This window comes from Wyeomyia smithii, chromosome 3 (assembly GCF_029784165.1).
Source record: "Wyeomyia smithii strain HCP4-BCI-WySm-NY-G18 chromosome 3, ASM2978416v1, whole genome shotgun sequence".
Classification (NCBI taxonomy): Eukaryota; Metazoa; Arthropoda; class Insecta; order Diptera; family Culicidae; genus Wyeomyia; species Wyeomyia smithii.
In genome coordinates, this window is record NC_073696.1 from 252,266,483 (window position 1) to 252,285,753 (window position 19,271).

General features: G+C 37.6%; 1 protein-coding gene across 4 annotated transcripts in view; it reads right to left on the reverse strand.

Moving 5' to 3' along the window:
- Nucleotides 1–19,003, reverse strand: part of LOC129729349 (uncharacterized) — a 52,424-nt gene extending 33,421 nt beyond the window's left edge. For all 4 annotated transcript variants that reach the window (XM_055687867.1, XM_055687866.1, XM_055687869.1 and 1 more), the window contains exon 1: nucleotides 18,159–19,003. In XM_055687867.1, coding sequence (XP_055543842.1) covers nucleotides 18,159–18,207 — 49 coding nt within the window. In that variant the 5' untranslated portion in view covers nucleotides 18,208–19,003. The remainder of the gene's footprint in view (nucleotides 1–18,158) is intronic.
- Between the last annotated feature and the right edge of the window lie 268 nt (nucleotides 19,004–19,271).

Consider the following 19,271-nt stretch of genomic DNA (forward strand, 5'->3'; position numbering starts at 1 on the left):
ATCAACTCGTTATCAATTGTTTTAAAAATTTTATTTATATAATATTGGTGTTGAAATTTTAGAGCATCGTTTCCAGACATCACTTGTCAGTGAAACCCAAAAAAAAGGCATCCGTATAAATTACTAATTCATTCATACTGAAGGGAAACGTGCAAAGTTTCATCCAAACCAAAGTTGGTCGGGTATAATTTCGGTTGTTTTAATTCGTTGTGAATGGAATTTTCACCCAATAAAAAATGCCGTCCTCAGAGCAGTAAACAAAAAAATTAAAAAATCATAGGAGGGTTGTGTGCAAAGCCACGACCGCAAGGATGAAGTAGAATACTTTTACAAGAAAACCCGGCTGCTTGCGTGTCAGTAATTTATTAATTTGTTGTTCAATTCAATATCGGATAAGATACCGATCACATCTTGGCGTTATCACTAACAGTGCGAATAAAGTATTCCTTGTGATAAAATAAACAGTGAAAAGCTGATTTAACACTCAAAACTAGACGGCTCATGTGTTGTCAAAATGAGCACTGCTACTGCTGCTGCTAAGGGAAGACTGCTGTAGTCGGTGTCTAGAACTATTATGAGCGGCTTCGACTGAAACAGGATTTTATACAGGGATTAAAAACCTATCGATGGTAGTGGGAAATCATCGATAACTATCAATAGCCGTTCCAGTCGATAATTCCCATCCTTACTCTCATACAGACAAATAGCAAATTTAAAATGCCAAGGTCTATGATTCTGTCGACCGTGCTTGGGAAGCAATCATATTAACGACTAATCAGATCAGTCAAATTTCGCGCTTCAACAAGGATTGACCGTTCTCAATAATATAGTTGCTTGTAATGATTTGGACTTGATAATTTCTGAATTTTGATTATGCGAAAAATTAATTTTTATGCTGATAATGAAAGCTTTTCGGATGTTGTGCTCATGACTGAAGGAAAAGATAGTTCAGTACGTTCTGAGACACGTAGATAAAGCCAAATATATATGTTCCAAATTTCTTAAAAGTGTAAATTGATTTGAGAGAAAATATCAACTCTTCAATTAGGTTTTTATTTCATCCTAAAAAGGACAATTTGTTGTTTAATTCAATGTTTGATAAGATGCCGATCACATCTTTGCGTTATCACTGGCAATGCGAATAAAGTATTCCTTGGGGGAAAATAAACACTGAAAAGCTTTCCAGAACGTTTTTTTTTTTCATTGGATGCATTTGCTAGTGTGTCTGCTATCGCTCAGAGACAGCATTTCACTAAAATGCCACACTGCATCAGCTGGACCTGCTTATATAGTTGCTGAGACCAGAGTCAACCGCTGCGCTATCCCCGTTGCCACAGTAGTGGACGCTTCCGTTGCCATTGGTATCCGCTGCCCTGCATCACCTGGTCCTGCTATCAATGCTGAGACGCGTTCCGAAACCCGTTGCCATACCACAGCTGTGGCCGTTGTCCGCTGCACTGCTACTGCTGCTGTATCCACTGCTGCTGCTAAGGGAGGACTGCTGTTGTTGCAGTCTAGAATTATAATGAGCGGCTTCAGGTGAAACAGGCTCTTATATAGGCTAAATAGCACATTTCAAATGGCAAGGTCTATGATTCTGTTGACCGTGCTTGGGAAGCAATCATATAACGACCAATCAAAGGCCGAAGTTTTCGTTTTGACAAGGCTTGACTATTTTCAATAGTACAATAGTTTGAAAAATAAAATGGCAATAATCTGCATTTGGGAAGAATCTTAAAAGATTTTCCAATCTATTGCTGCAAGAACGAAGGAAATCCATCGAATACTAACCGATTTATTGGCATTTGAAATTGGACATATTTTTCACTTTTTTCGGTTCTAGATGTTCATTTCACATCCCTATGTAGCCGAACTTACTGAGAGAAGTATTCTACTTCAAAAGTACACAAAGAGAATGTGTGAAAGGGACACGTGCCGCATGCAAATGTTGGGCTACGAAGCTGTTACTACTGAGACGGAACACAAATCCTTGCTGGGCAGCTGGAAGTCATGTTGACCTCAAAAAAATGGAGAGTGCGAATAACGTGCGTAACACGGATGAGTGGGAGCAGTTTAAAAGCCTAACAAAACAAGCGAAAAAATGGATTATTTTGTTTAAAATAACAGTTGGGGGTCTTATCGGAATAATTAACCCAGGGAGTTTGCAGCGAAAGCCCACCAACGTTGATGCGAAACTCTCGTGGGCTCTTCTTAAAAACAAAAAAATACTGCTCAGTTCAACTTATTTTGCACAATTCTTTGGCTTCAAGCGTTACCTTTAACTCGCCTCTGCGATCCACGAATTGATTATGTATTTTTAACGAAAAAAAAATTTGAGAAAATTTTGCTGAAGTTTTACCACTTAACATCTTTTTGCCCTCGCCGAATGGGATAGCAAATTTTTCCTACTAGCATACTTTTATGCTTGGTTATCGTAAATATTTCGAACCCATCCGCCCCCGGTACCGTTACCGGTGGCTTGCAGAACATCGTGTCGAACATCGGAACAACGGAATCAGGTGAATGTAATACAATCTTCCTTCGGGATGCTGACTGTGCAACACCCCCGAGCTGCCGGCCTTCGTGCACATTTTGCAACCGGGAATCCGTATTGACGCAACTCTAGCGGAGCGAAAGTAATTATTGCGGATTATGCATCTTTTTTGCGTGTGTGTGCTTTTTTTACCGCAACTATCTTCAACAACGAACTCCGTTCGCATTTACCTAGTGCAACAAATGAGGGCAGAAGCCGTCGTCAGGTCGGGCGGGCAAGAGTTTGCCAGCTGAATCAATAACGGACATCGCGGGGAAAACTCCTGCATATGTGTGAATTTTCATATACGGCAAAGTGCAATTAAACAAGAACCACAGTGTGAACTCGAATGACAAATGTGTTTTCAGTTGCATGCACCTGCGAGTAACGTTTTGTTTCATTTTTGTTTTTCTTTTGTTTTTGGGAGACACTCACGGCAATTTGTCATTTTGCTGTGACAGCTGGATGTGCTATCGGTGTTTTCCTCCCGAAACAGTCAATTTTATTTTTTGTTTCCATCTTGGGAGGACTTTAAAAAGTTGTTTCAAACCAATTCAACTAACCACAAGGGGGAGCTGTCACCCTCAAACATCATCCAATTTGTAGCACCCGTATAACGATGTCCACCCCGTAAAAGGATTCAAGAACCGTTCTTCGACATGGTGTTGTTCTTTCCACTTGTTTGTTTGTCTTCTACTACTAGAAACTCATTCACAATTCCATGCCAAGCATCAAATCATAAGCCGGCCCCGATCGAGCCGTTAATTAAAATATGATGAATCAGAAACGGCCGAAACAATGAAAAGATGGATGAAAAAAGCACGGAATAAATTTTATTTCGTTACAGGCGACCGACTGGCGGCGATGGATAGAGGACATCACCGCCCCGGCAAGGCGCGGCGAGAACCGAAGGAAGCCCGAAGTTTCCTATTTGCATTGCTTACAGCTTTTTTTTTACGTTGTCATAGGCCCTCGGCTGGAGGTAGATTTCCGATGCGTTGGAATCCCGTTTAAGCTTTCGTTTATTTTTTCTATTTCGAATCGAGACCGCTTCGCGTGACAGTCGGCTTGAATGACAATGTTTAATTTAAACTGCTAAAGGAAGTACCAGTGACGGAAGCATCCGCCGGCAGAAAGGGGGACCGTAAATACAGTCTCACTCGAAAATGACTCACACAACTGGGCGAAGATTATTATTAGTAACGGCTGTTCTAGTGTTCCAAGTGATGAAATCGATGATGACGGAAATAGAGAAAAAAATACAAAATTTCTAACGGTTTGGTCGGCACATGTCAAGTGTCAATTTGCAAGATAAGTCGACGCACTTAACAGCGACGCGACAGTCTCTTGTCCGTCGATTTAAGGTGAATCGGGACGTGGCCGCGATCAACTCGAATTTTGCAATCTAATTTTTTCTTGATTTATGAAGACTACGTACATGAAACTTTGATCAATTGTTTTCACAACTGTTGCATGCCTGAAGTAGCAGTGTGAGTGCTGTTTATTTAGTGGAAGCCGATTTTTTTACGCCCAAACTACAAAAGTAAAAAGAACTCTAACCTCAAAATTGTATAGGAAAAGGCCACAACCCCGTTTCACCTTAAGGAGAAATTTAATTTCCGACACTTCAAGCAAGCTCGTTTCTTGTCCATGAAGCCTATTGATGGCAGCTCTGCCCGCCCGAGCCGGATGGAATAGAATTTCAATGTGTGGAAGACGCTTCTATTAGTTTTTTCAGTAGAAGCTTTTGTCGTCTAAAATAGCTCTACTGTTGTGATGTAAGGATAAAAACTCAATACAATGAGTTTCGCCTTCCCCTTGCGTTCCATTTTTGAATAATTTAAATTAAGAGGCCAATTACCGTTTGAACGAACTGAAATCTGATAGTAAAATTAGATGGAATTAATTGCTGAAAACGCACTTACCACAACCGACCGTGGTTTCGACTAAAATCGTTTCTCTAGATTGGCCACCCGATAACCGGCAACACTAATAATGACAAGCATTTCAAGAATATGTTGGAAATGTGAGTTTCGCCTCTTTTGCTTGATCTGTATCAGCTGGCGGGAATGAGGACATTAAACTGGGCCATTATTGATAAATCTCTTCGCGCTCCAATTTTCCAAATCACAACTCATTTTGTCGAATTGATTGTGAACGAGTGCGCCCCAGCAGCAGTCATTTAGCCTCAAGGGATTCAACGTCTATCATCTTCAGCCAGAAGGTCTCCATTTTGGAAAAGTTGGATATGAATATAGAATCGCCATGTGATTGAGCCGATATTAGGTAATTGCAGTTTTTAATAGTTTTTGATTCGGCTCAAATCAGAAGAAAAATCGTTCGCTATACAAATCCTGGTATAGTCATGACTAATCAGAGAAAACAGACGAATTCGAAAACGATTTGAATCTCTAAGTAACTTTACAACAGTACATAAATCTGTAGCCTATAATCACTCGCTCTAACATAGAAAACATGATATGTTTTTTTTTGTTTTCTCCGGTAATTCCGAGTGGGTAAGTACCCACAGAGAATTTTTCCGAGGGGGTACTACTACCCACATACCCACATTAACCGCCGGCCCTGCATGGATCAGTACTAGGCGGGTTCTATGAAACATCGGGTTATCACAAATCAAATACTTGTAATCGGATTTTACAAAAAAATTGTAAAGTACAACGTGTTCACGCATCATACTTTCATCGATTTCAATGCAGCGTACGATACGGTTGATCGAATATGCTTTTTGTTTGTGCACACAACATTTATTTGACATGGTACATATCGAAAATACTTTGAAAGATTATGCACGAAAACTAAGATATTTTCCCGGAAGAAAACATGCAGCTGAGCAAACCTTCTCTAACTGAACTCTGAATCATGAGGTATGGTACGTGCGTATCTCGGGGATACTCTCAATTTTCGACTCGAAAAGCCACGTCGATTTCACGCCAAAACAACTTAATGAATTTAAAACATCGAATTTACTGATAACGCCTACAAACTCTGAAAAGCACAATTGTTTTAAAAGAGTACTGTCCATTTTTTCCAACTGGTGTCTGCTGTATTGCTTTAATTTTTATCCGTGCTTGTGTGTATGCCTTTTCGTCCTTTCTTTTTGCGCTTAGGCGTCGTACACAAATTACGTACCGCTAAAAAATCAGCTTATAAACCACCTCCCCCACTATGTAACGATAAGTAACGTTCAATGTGACTCCCCCCCTAAAATTACGTAACGCTCAACCCCCAGAAATTTCCGATATTGATGGAAAATCACAGTAACGTAACTATTTCAACTACCCCCCCCCCTCTCCTACTCAGCCCCCCTCTCCTCCACCTTCATGCGTTACGTAATTTGTATACGACCCCTTACTGCTCCAAACCTTATTGCTTCCTGCCAAATATCATCACCAATCAAAATTTCCTATTTGTCCCTCTGGTCAGTTTTATGTTGAGCTAACGTCTATCTGGCAGTTAGGCGCCAGAATTTAGAAAACTTGATGTTTCACTTGCTCTAGAGCATACCACGACTACCAGGAATTTAACTCTCAGTAGTCACGTATAAAAGCTCCAGCTTGCATAAATTTAGTCGTATAAACGAGAGGTTCGATCCTCAACCAGCAGAGCAGCAGCTGGGCAGCAGAGATGTTCGGGTTCGATGTTTTTCAACCCCGTACCCGACACGAACCCGATTTTTTTTATTTGGTTGAAACCCGAACCCGGAACTTTTTTTTAGATCAAACCCGAAAATTTTATTTCCATCAAACCAGAATCCGACTCGAACCCAAGATTTTATACATTTTATAGTTGGGTTTCGGGTTTGAAACCAAAACCCGACCTGAACCCAGCATTTTTAAACCCGAACCCGAATTTTTTCCAATAAACCCGAGCCCGACCTGTACCCGACACTTTCAAACTTTTTTTTAAACCCGAAACCCGACCATCTGGGCAGACAACTCATTGGATCACAGCGTTTCACAGCAGACGGTGAACTGCACAGCATTGCTGAACATGTCGCGTCGCGTCTTAGCCACTGATAATAATTATGCGTGTATCGGTAGCGTGTATGTACATATGATGGATATTGTCTTGTTTTTTCCCTGCATTGTGTGCAGAGAATAACAAAAGAACTGGGATCATACCGTGTCATCTGTAGATGGCAATCTAAAATTATGCTAAATTGTTTGATGTTCTGTTGTGAAAAATACCAAGGCATGTCGAAATACACCAAATCATAGGCTGCTATTTCAGAAGATGAGGCGAGTGGCGAGCTACTCGTCAGACCAACTTTGGTATTGCAGATGGCGATTCGGCTGGATTTCGGACGAATAACTCGTCTGTCACTCAGCTATCATCAGCCAAGTATGAAACGCGTTCCCTGATACAGCATTTTGCTTACCTCGTCAGTGACTGCAGGCGAGGCAAGTTGCTCTCCTCGTTTTCTGTAATATCGGGCATAGTTGAAAGAATATATATATTTTTATCTCACTCGCGAAACCTTAACAGCTATACTGCCCACAAAAGCATAAGAGTCCCATATGGAAATGCTCACACTTGAGAAAATTGCAAATGAAGCTCTAATCTTAAATTGAAGACAAATAATTATGGTTCAACTATAACTATGTTTTGTTCTACTGTATAGACTGCTCCGAAAATTATAAATACATCTTCTTTCTTGAATAAAACAAAAAATACAGGATTTATCGGGTCATTTTATTCTGAAATATAGGTAATAAGTGTTTTCTTTCCAGTTTCAATTCAAGTTGGGATTATTTTTCGTAGGATACGCGAGTTCTCTAACTTTTCTCTTAACACTACTCATAAGCTTTTGCACAATGTGTTCTCCGACCATTTTTACCACTTCGGGCCAATCTTTTTTAAATTTTCCAACATTGTCCGCTGGTTTGACATATTTCCTCAGCTTTGCCTTGGTCAAAGCCCAAAAAGTTTCAATAGGGCGAATTTCAGGGCAGTTTGGAGGATTTCTCGCCACATCTCGTACTGATACTGAAGGATGCTGCTTGTAGTATTCCTTAACCTTTTTGTCCATTGTGGGATCAACAGGCCCGGGTTTTCTACCACGTCTTGGGGCATCAGTAAATGTGCACTCTTCACAATACTTCCGCAATGCGGTTTGAACTGCTCCGACACTTATACCTTCTTCTCTGGCTAATTTTCTTATAGAAAGACCACTCACGGTGCCCCATTTGTGCACAATTCGCTTTCTGTACTCGGGAAAAAGGCCACGCATTTTCAAAATTTCGCACTAAATGTTAGAAAAAATGACAGCATCTATTTCTTTTGGATGTAGGATGCAGGACGCAGCCAACGTTTGGTTGAATACTGCACGTTATTCGAAATGACGGTTGATCGTAAGTGTATTTATAATTATCGGAACGGTCTATATGTTCATGAGGTGGAACATTATATATTTCTATAAGTTCTAAGAATTTTTTCATGAATTCCAGGCTTGGAAATCAATGATGGGACTCGTTTGCCTTTATTTTTTCTCTATACACAAAAAAAAAGCATATCAGTCGCTACGCTTTCTAAACGGCCAAGGCATTTATTATCATTTCTCATTGTGTCTATCATGTAAACCAATATTTTTTTATATGGTCTCATCGGATCATACGAATTGCAATATAGTGATTTGGTTTAATTGGTTTGCAACAATTGGTTCATGTTATTTATTATTGGTTCATGTTCTTTATTAAAATGTAACTAAAGCTAATAGACGAAAGCTTGTTCAACATAGAGTCTACAATAAAGAATTCGATGTAAACCGTAAGGCCACACTCCTGATCACTCATCCCAGATGCTAAGAAGGATTTCTGGAAACAGTTTTCAGAAAAAATTTCACTTTTACTTTCGATTTTGTTGAAAAACACACATCAATTTAAATCAGTTTTAATGTTGTTTTAATGTCTCTAGCTTATTTTTAATTGAACCTTGCAAAAATAAACTGTCTTTTCATTTTTTTCAGGTCAATGATATTTTTTGTGAACATTTTTTTAATCAATAACAAATGTAAAATATTGTTTTTTGAAGACAATTTGATATACTTTTAGGATAGGACTCGTATGCCTTTATTTTCAATATGGGACAGGCAAGGTTTGGTATTTCTAGATGAACATTTCAAAAGGTCCTATCTGCTTTCATCGTTTTTCCGAAGCGTCATTTCATTTTGGTGATGGTTCAGCTTTAGTAAATCTCCCAAGCGTGGTTTTCGTTCAGAAGGCTAGAGTGATCCCTCCGCTATCAACTTGTGCAAATAACGTGTCATAAAATGTGATTATTAAGTTGTGGTGATCGAATGTAAGTGATCGATAAAAAAATCGATCAAAGCAGATAGGACCTTTTGAAATGTTTCTCTAGATTTTTCCACTATTTTTCAGAACAAACTTCCATATTTCATCAAGGCATCCAAAAATTTAAACAAAATTAGATACATTCACAGCATAAACTAAAATTTGCCTAAAAGTCATATGGGACTCTTATGCTTTTATGGGCAGTATAGAAACTACGCAAAAAGCGTATAGTTCTTGCTATTCTTTTTGAAAGTTATGAAATTATCGTAATTTTTCAAAATAAATGAAGTTAAATGCTAGGCTAGAGCTAACCTAGCATGAGTTATATCCTATTACACTTAAACAATTTTCAATCGGAGAATTTTCGCTTGAATCGTTCTGGTCTTCAATTTCAAATAGTTTCGTTAAACAATATTAGAAAGATTTGATGCCAGAACACGATAATTATCGAAATGACGTTAAGTTTCTGCTTGCCTTTTTAAGTTTTTTTTTTTTTTAAATATATATGACAGGAGACGCAAATATAAAAGAGGTTTGTCCATTCATTTAGTATAAATTATTGTTTAAATCGCCTCAACGTCTCAGCATTTAGAAAATCAGTTAGAGCAAGTCCGTTGACAACGTGGCACATGTGGCTTTCAATGGTTAATTTCTTCGTCTTTCTCATAGAAACCTAGCTTTCCTACAGTTCTCATATGAAAAAGTGTGCCATAGTCACTGAAATATTTAAAAAAAAACTGTAGAATTGTTTGCGGCTCTGTTTAACATGTAATTATTTATGAATTTTATATAAGCTTTTATGGTTAACTGACTTGCAAATAATACAAAAAAGTATGGTTCCTCTGACTCTCACACTTTCGGAATTTATAATACTAAGAATATTTCAATTTATTCCTTTAACTTTTATCAACTTTTACCTAAAAACGATCAAAATTAAAATCGAGGTACAATGCCCTATGAAGCATTACAGAAAATTGCTTGACAACTTAAAATATGTTCCATTGCTTTTGAGCTTTTGTTCCATTGACTTTTGAGAATTCAAGCGCTTCTTACTTCGCGTGCTGCTTTCTTCTAGAAACATATTAGCCGTTTGCTTTGGAGCATTTTTGTGTCGCTGCAATGGTATTTTTTATCAAAAATAACACTATAATCGAATATTTATTTATTTAATAATAGGCTTCGTCATAAACATGCATTGCATAGATCCTACAGTTATCTTACATGTTCAATGCCACTTAAAAAAGTTTGAACCGCCGTAATGCTTAACTGGTGCGTTTTGTACAGTTCTCCCATACATGAAACTGGAAAAATCGAAATTTTTTTTCGATGCCGAATGACTTTAAAATACATCCAGGATGTTCCGGTAATGGCTAATGTTGACTGTATCAAAAATAAAGAATAAAAATAAAGGAAGATTCCTGATCAAATATCTTTATGCACGCTATGTTTTGAAGCAAACAATGAAATGTTACCTGTTACTGGTGCCTTCGAGGCATCCATATTGTTTCGGCAGTGGCCTAGGTAGGCTGTATTTAAAAATACGGCTTGTGGGAGATTCCTAATGTAAAATTTAAAAAAACGTGCAAGTTCCTCTGAGGACTTCCGGAAGGAAAAAGCAATATCTCGTAGGCCGATTCCTGATCCTAATGAAACATTCGCTTCCAGAATAGTTCTCCCATCTATGCCCATGTTGCAAATAAAAACGAATTATTATCAGCGAACAAAAAAAAAAAAAGATCAACATTTTGCCTTTTCTACGTATTTTGACTATTTCCTGTAAGACAAACAATTTCTTACAAACAATGTTTATTGATGACTTTCGAGAAACACAAGTCAAACACCAATATCATATATTTTGAGTACGATAAAATGGGCTAGAACGTAATATAAACAACAACAACAATAACACACGCTAGCCTGGAGGGCTTATAGCAGTCTCGATCAACGATCGATTAGTTGTGAGAATTCGTTATCGATATTGTTTCTGCCTCATTTAGCATGTTGTAGGATAAGTACAACGATACACCGTGCCCCAGTGCTGATTCGAACAAATTTCAAGCTCGAAAAGATCCTCGATCTGATCGAGAATTGAACCCGACATCACAACCGAGTAGGAGAGAAGAAATCACTTGTTTTTTTATAACGTAGTAAAGCTTCAGATCATCAGCGTTGCATTTCTTCTGGCCTTTCAGGACATCGTTTACATCGTTCATGTACAGCAGAACCAAGCAAGGTCCAAGATGGCTGCCTTGTGGAACGCTAGATCTCGCGACAACGAAACATTTGTGTTAGACCGATGACATTGTAAGCGCGAATAGCGTTGCGAAGCAATTCTCGTTACCGTGGTTGAATGTACATCCGTAAATAGAGATGTACATTTAACCCCGGCAACGAAAATCGCTTCACAACGCTATTCGCGCTTACAATGTCATCGGCCTTAGCCAGATAGGTGCGCTACCAAGAATGAAGGCTGCCGCCTAATCTTTCGAATTCAGCTAAAGCTGTTCCGTGATCAATTTTATAAAAATAAATGAACTAACAAAATATGAGGTGGTTTTCTGACCGCACATAATTTACAACTAAATAAAAGTTGAACACCTTCACTTCACCTCAAAAACCTGAACCAATTGAAATTACGTTACGACTCAAGATTGTTCGTAAAACGTCTAGAAACTAATACAAACCAAGCGATGCAACTTGAAAGCAAATTCGAAACAAGAATGTTCTTACTTCGAGAATAGAGATCAGTTTGAATGAGTTTTCTCAGCGCAAGGTCTGCCAAATCTAACTATTCGGTCTCGCACATAAGAAAAATGGTGTCTGCAGCAAAGTTAATGATAATGTTGTCTGAAAAAACTTTGACGAAGACACTTTTTTTTTCTAACGCTCTCTGTTTTGCAGGTATAACGTTTCATATGAGACTACTCGAAATTAGATTTATCTAAAACATCAAAAAAAAGCTGCAGCATTCAGAAGGCAACGATGTTCAGCATATATTTGTATATCATCGAAGTACACAACTCTGTAGAAGACAGGAAAAAGATAGCTTGTATGAAGACAGAGTAGTTGCCAAAAAATGTAATAAAATGTCATTTTTTGTACATCGTCAGATCACAGATAGGCAAGCACTAGCAGACGAAACCTGCATAAGATGTTATATTATTACACTAAGGTCTTTTTTACGCGGGGGATGCGTTCTAAACTAATTAGGGGCCGCGTTAAAAAGATTTTTTGAGTTAAAAATATAACGAAGAAAACCGTTCTGAAACGTTTGAACTTAGTTTAAGTCCAAAATGCAATATTTAAAATTTTCAATATCTACACCATTAATTGTGATTTTTTTTAAACGGATATATGATTACGTTTGACATGAAACGGAAAACGTGATTGAAATGAGGTCGATATCTTCTACCATTTTTAAGTAATAGAGAAAAGCAACCCGCGTAAAAAGACCTTACTGTATAATAACTCTACGAAATCGAATGAAATGTTTGTCCCTTTCAGTATCTTCATTGTCTGATATGAGCAAGATCGCGCCAAATGACCTATGGTCGAATATCGACACCACGTATATAAAATATAAGGTGAAACTAGTTCTGTGTCATAAAAAAATATGTTCCTAAGATAATAAAACTCGAAAATAAATATTTGATTCTTATATATATTTATATCACTTAGAACATTTAACTCTTTTCTTGAGAATCGTTCGCCCAATCGTTTTGTTGTCAAAGAATGAATTGTATATTTTTGATCAAGCATTCCAATGAACGTATGGTTTTTGCTGGAGAACCATGGACAAATTAAGAAAAACGCGTATTTTCCTTAAATATTATAATTTTTCGAGCTTAAATTAAAAATAACTCGAAAACCGATGCCTATAGAATGTTTACTACCAAGAGCTTTTTGATTTAAAATGACTCTCTGCATCTTTTAAAATCATCAGTATACAAATATTTTGAAAAATGTTTAAAATAGAATTTTCATAAAAAAATTAATCTACCATAAAAAAAATATTTTTCATTTCTCCATCCTGGACTTTTTTTTTAAAGTTGCGCATTAACTTCTTTGAAAAAAAAAATAGAAAAAAATTCAACTCTTTTTTTTTAAATTGAAATTTAATGTTTATTTTTAATTTTTTTTTATCAAAAATATTTTTTTTTGTACAGTGTATATTTTTTTTATGGTGCATTTTCAATTTCCTACATCTCATTCTCAGACAGTTTTTCAATACAACCAACGGTTTCTGGGCTACAATGCTTCGAATAAAACCTATGCCAAAAGGCATACGCCCTATTAGAATGTAACTCATGGGTGTAAAAAATCTCTCCATCTGTGAAAAATGCTCAGTTTGCTAAGCCAAATACGTGTGCAAAGTTTCATTCAAATCAAAAATGGTCGATATTCGACCATAGGTCATTTGGCGCGATCTTGCTCAAATGTAAGATTTTACAACGCCACTAACTAGTGGCGGGTTCCGAACTAACACTTGTTGTCATTCTCTAATGGTTTTTAGGTACTATTTTCACCCCATTTTTGATTCTATTTTCTCTTAAAAATGCGTATTTTTTCCCGTTTCCAATTTCGGGTCGATGGTCAGCAACATATGTAGAATGTAGAATGTTATATTGTAGAATGTAATACACTAAAGTCGCTTTTTACACGGGTGATACGTGCCGCGTAAAAAAAAACCGCGTAAAAAAAACGCGTAAATTCCGGAATCCGCGTAAAAAAACCCGCGTAAAAAAACCGCGTAACAAGCGACCTTAGTGTAATTTTATTTCAATTCAATACCGAAATCTCACAGCTAAAATATAATCAATCTATAGCTAAAGGTACATAGCAAGAAAAAATCCAGACATAAATTGTTCTAGAAACGAGCTACCGAATACTACTGTTGAGAAAATTGCAAAAAAAAATTGAGTTTTAATAAAAAAAATTGCAAAAAGGTTTTTAATACAAACTAGACAACTGGATCTGTTTTTTTTTTCTCTCATTAAATTGTAGAGAAACGATTCAAAAGTTTAAATATTTGATTTGTGTCTTCACTGTGAGTTTATTTCCTTCAACAGATTATGTATTCCATTAATTCCAAGGAACTTGTATATAAATAAGGTAAATTTATATGCTTCTCAAATATAATTGAAAAAAAAAATGGTAAAATTTTGCTTAACAGAAAGTTTTCACATCTGATGATTATCTGATTTTTCTTGATTCTTGAATAGAACTGATTTTTTTTTTATTTTGCATACTGTAAATATTTTCCTCATTTTTCGTATCTTGTTTTTTTTTCTAAAACGAAGTTTTTAGTTAGTAAGTAACGAAAAGATTTTTAATATAAACTGATATTTCGAGAAGTATATTGATACTTTCCTCGTTAAAAATTATGTATGTTTTCATACAATCAGAATTTAAAATCATGTTATCTAAAATTTCGAAAAGTTAAACACATTACTGGAAATCCTCTGTGAATAAATAAAAAAATCAGGAATTCTGATATGAAAGTGATTACTAGTAACCATAAAAAAAGTTAGAAAGCAGTTCACTAGAACTCAAAAAATTAGAAAAAACATGTTTGCGATGTAACCTGTGCGGTTGCAATTTCAGCATCGAGTGGAAAATTTATCTAATTTTGGGTAACGCTGCAAGAGCGTGTTCATGTAAAAATAACCCTTATTTTGGGTACTTTTGCGAGGGAGTGTATTAGTGAAAATTACCCGCATTTGAACACCCCCGCCAGCAGCGTGTACCCAACATGACAACTGTCACCACTTGCGCAGAATATCGTTCACATAAGTTTGTTTATTTTCGTTTAAATTCGTTCGTTTTTTCGTTTGTGAACGATATTGTCGCGTTAGATAGGTTCGATAATTTTTATATCATGTTTGTAGATAAATTGTTAGGGTTAGATAGGCCGGTATTTTCCTCTAGCTGCGAAAAAGTGGTGCTGAATTAAGTCTCGGCGGGTTTGTTGTGGTCGGCAGCCATCGCGGGATGGTTGGTCTAGCCTCGATCACGGTACGAGTGACACGCGTCGTTTGTTTTCGTTTTAAAAGTGCACGTTTTAACTGTTTGATTTTTACAGTTTGTGTCCCGTAGTAGCGAAGATTGTTCCGCTTCGATAAGACCAACGAAGGTTGTTCCGTTGGCCCGTGAGTTGAGTTTTGCTGTTTATGTTCGCTCGCCGAATAGGGTTAACAGTGTGATTGGTTACCCCCGGCTAAATAACAAGGAGCAGGAGAACACCGTCCGCCGAGGATTGCCGCAGCCGCTGTGAGACTGCGAACTGCAGGAGCAGGAAAGCCGCCCCTGAGTACCACCTCCGAAATCACCACTAACGACAGCTGGAGGAAAGAGAGAATAAACCGATAAGTTTTTATTTTATTAATTGTTGTTTTTTCCTTCTGTGTCCTAGCAAAAGTCCGGTAGAGGTATCTGGCCGCCCTGTAAGGGTTTCGCCGGGCAAATTTTTGTGTACAGGGTGACCCCCTGTTACAGCAATAAATCGCGTGTCTTCTGATTAAATCGATAATAACTAATATGAAAAACAAATGTAACGGTTCGGTCAGCGCACGTCAAGTGCTAATTTGCAAACCAAGTTGACACACTTAACAACATCATTGGCAATCTCATGTCCGTCATCATTGCAAATCCAAAAAAAAAAATCAGGCAAGTTCGTTTCCTTTCACCGAAGCCTGTTGATAACAGTTACGCTCGGATGGGTTAGCATTTCATTTCGTTGTATTAATTTTTAACGGGTAAAAGGTGTGCCCTTGGTCAAACAATTTTAGAAAGTTTTGATGACAGAAAACGACAATTGTCAATATATGATATTTAGTTTCTGTTTGCTCTTTAATATTTGTGTTTGCCCTTCATTAAACAAATCTAGTTCAATGGTCGATTACTTTTTGAGTGGGTTAACATGCCGCAGTCGTTTCTATAGAGATGGTTTCTCCAGATTGGCCGACGAAATATATATCAGCAAATATTGACTAACTTTTTGCTTGGTCTATATTTGCTGGTTAGAATGAAGACTTATAATTGAGCCAATATTGACATGCGAGAAAGTATTGCTTTTATGTTCCGTTAGTGAATCACGTATCATTTTGCCGACCCACAACCAGGGGTACTTTCAAAAGAGGTCGGAAACTCTCACAGATGTCAGCTCGCATTGAAAAGTCTGTTTGTTTTTAATTCGACAATTTTCAAAAAGCGATATTTTTTCATTTGCTTATAAATTATATCAATTACCATGAAGATTTCAAAATCAAATATCAGAATTTATCAAACGACGCTAGTTATGTTTAATTTAATGTAGTTTATTCTTCATTTCCCTAAAATTTATTAAAAAAAACCTGATCTGTAGCTTCCCTTAACCCTCTAGTGCCCAAATTTTGGATTTTCATGATGAAACTCTAAAACGCTCCTTTTATGGTTATGAAACAAAATAATTCAGATGAAATAGTTCATAAATAGTTTGTTTATTTGTGAAAATGTGAAACCTGTCAAATGGCGGGGTTGGGTAGATAGGCGAAAAAAAGTTGCGAAATAAAATTTTTATAGACATTGTTTTTCTTAGTCGATATTTTCTTTGTGAAACTATAACTTATAAAAAGTTACATGAGAGGTTATTGAAGATTTATAGACTGAGGAACTAGAGAATTAAGAATTTGATTTTCCTAATTTTGTGCATTTCTTTTGTTTTTTTTTTTCTGAAAAATCTTAGACCTTAAAATTTTGAAATATATAAATATATTCCATTAGTTAGTTCCATGATAAATTTTCAATCATTATTTATTGCAGAGCAATTTGCGATAACGTTTAAAAATGATCGAATTGAGTGATTATTCTCAAACACACAAGAGCAACTTATTGTATACTTTTTCTTTTGTACCCAAGAACCCAAAAACATTTTTAAAGCTGTGAATCAGAATTTTCTAAGTGTATCACTTTGACTGCAAAAATGCTTGAAATATGTTTGACAGGGAAGATTTCGAAAATATTTTAGAACGCCAACGGATATATAACAGAATATGACTCATTCACTGTTTTGTGACCCTAAACTCAGTCTGGTTTTAATACACTTTTATATTACCAAAAAATTATTCTATTCTAGTGGTGTGACGTGACTAAGTGATACCCGAAGCGGAAAGTTTGGGTATTTTTCGACTTTTTCCTCATAGTATAAATAATAAAATTTTCACCACAAATCTAAACTAAATTAATTAGTTACAAAAGCAATTGTAATAATTTACAATCGAAATGTGGTTCCACGCGTGATATTGGAGCTACATCATAATTTCAAAGTTACAACAAATTAGGCCATTCTGGAGGCCGCTAAACCCCGCACCTGCGGAAACACTTTTTGACGTCTATTATCCGAGTTGGTAATTAACATTTCATTTGCAGACAAACACAGTACACGAATTTCCATGGCGATTTGCCATTCAGGCGATCGTCATAAATAAACCGTTGTTATTTTCAATTTGCACATGCCAGAAGCCGTGCGGTTTCCAATCAGGTCGCAATTGGCGCACAAGTGCGAACGTTTTATGTCGCTTAATTAAAAGCGTAATTCCGGCTTTGGGAATATTGATTCAATAAGGGACACTATTTCTGATTGTGTAAAGCAGAAGCGGAAATGTGCATTCATCCTATGTTACTTGGTAGAGATTTTATGGGGCACTAATTTTTTTACAGTCTTCCACCATTGACTAGAGGCATATAATTCGTGTTTTGCCATTAGCTGTCATCAACATTTCCATTCGCACACTGAATTATTATGCAACTGCACACTTTTCAGCTTTGTTACCCCCATCATAATTGATGCACATAAAGTTATGCATCATTTCCTCTGAACGCAGTCATCCTTGATGGCAAAATATTCAAATTCATTCCAGTACGGCTCGATAAAATTCCCTCAGGATCGATCGATAAATGTTATGGAATAACGAGAATTTCATTCCTTTTCCGAGCTTAACTAATGACAATTTTGCTGACAGTCATTGTCAGTGACTTGAGCAGTAAACTGCGAACCCCATTTTTGGAAAAATCTCACATTATCACTTTTTCTGACAATGCCAACGAATGCACCTTCTGTGGGTGCAGCACGGATTATTTTCTGCCCGACCAGGCTCTTGTTAACTGTCGAAGACAATCTCGCTATCGCCTTTGGCACCCTTTTATTACACACACCTCAAGCTAGCGAAGCATTAAATATTTACTTAAAACTCGGATATCATTATTCCATCCCTTTTTTTCTCTTCCGTTCTCTACATGTCATCCACAAAAGTGCCGCCAAACATTGGAAAACCTACCTGCAACGCATGCCAGCAAGAACGAAACACAGAAAATTATCGACTTCATGATTGGATGCTTTTATCTTCACGTTTTCTTCACTGCTCCGTTTCAGATCCTCGCGTTAAATCTCCTTCAGTCAACTTTTTTTTGTTGGTTGGTTAATTCACGCGTCACTCAAGCTACACTTCAAAACCTTATTGAGCCAATTTTTCCCTTGAACACAAATATTTGCCTTCTTTTCGCTGAAGATCACAAAAAATGACGATCGATCACCGAATAATGTGTGTGGGTAATAACTTCAACTCCCTCGGGAACTTCGCACTTACTTTGCTTAAACAGTTGTCACAAGGCGACAAATATAACGAACTGCACAAAGTTACCTTTCTGCACTTACAACAACAACGAGCGAGAAGAAAAAAAAAGCTGTCAGAACAAATTGGATCTCAGCTTGCAGTACCAGCAGCTAGTTCAAATCCAACATATTTCTTCGAGCGATCTTGCACAACTGATCGACGGTCTGGACTGCTAGCGACGATAAACTTTTCTCGGCCGGATCCTCTTCTGTGCACCCAGCAGAACCCGAATCCGAGGAAACACCGACCGATCGACGGCACACCAGCAGCTGTCTCGCTCGCTCCTGCTCCGCTCGTCTCATCAAACGATCGCAGCACCACACTACCTTTCTTTCGGCGGTCTTGCTCTTTGTGGCTTTTCCACTGTCTAACGCTTTCTGTCGACGGTCGACATGTACCAAGCAGCCCAAAGAAAGCCTCGCAAGTTGTGCCTTTCGAGCAGCAAACCCGCGTTCATTCATTCTCGAGCACCGGCAAATCTACGGTAACTTTTCTACCGCACATTCCACCACCGAACGGCGAGCAGCAAGTCTTTGTTTCCTCTTTTCGCGCATTTCTTCTTCCACCTTCAACCGATCCGATCGGATCCGATGCGATCCTCTCCGCCGCCGCCAGCACCTCCACCCAAACCAAGCCCACAAAGTGATCATCGCGCATCACAAATCGCTCCGAGCTTTTCCGTTCTCTGTTCTGTTCACGTTTTCTCGTTGTTTTCCTTCTTTCTCAAGTCCAGTCCTTTGCTTTGCCTTTCCTCGCGCGATCACCGTCGCGTCGCCT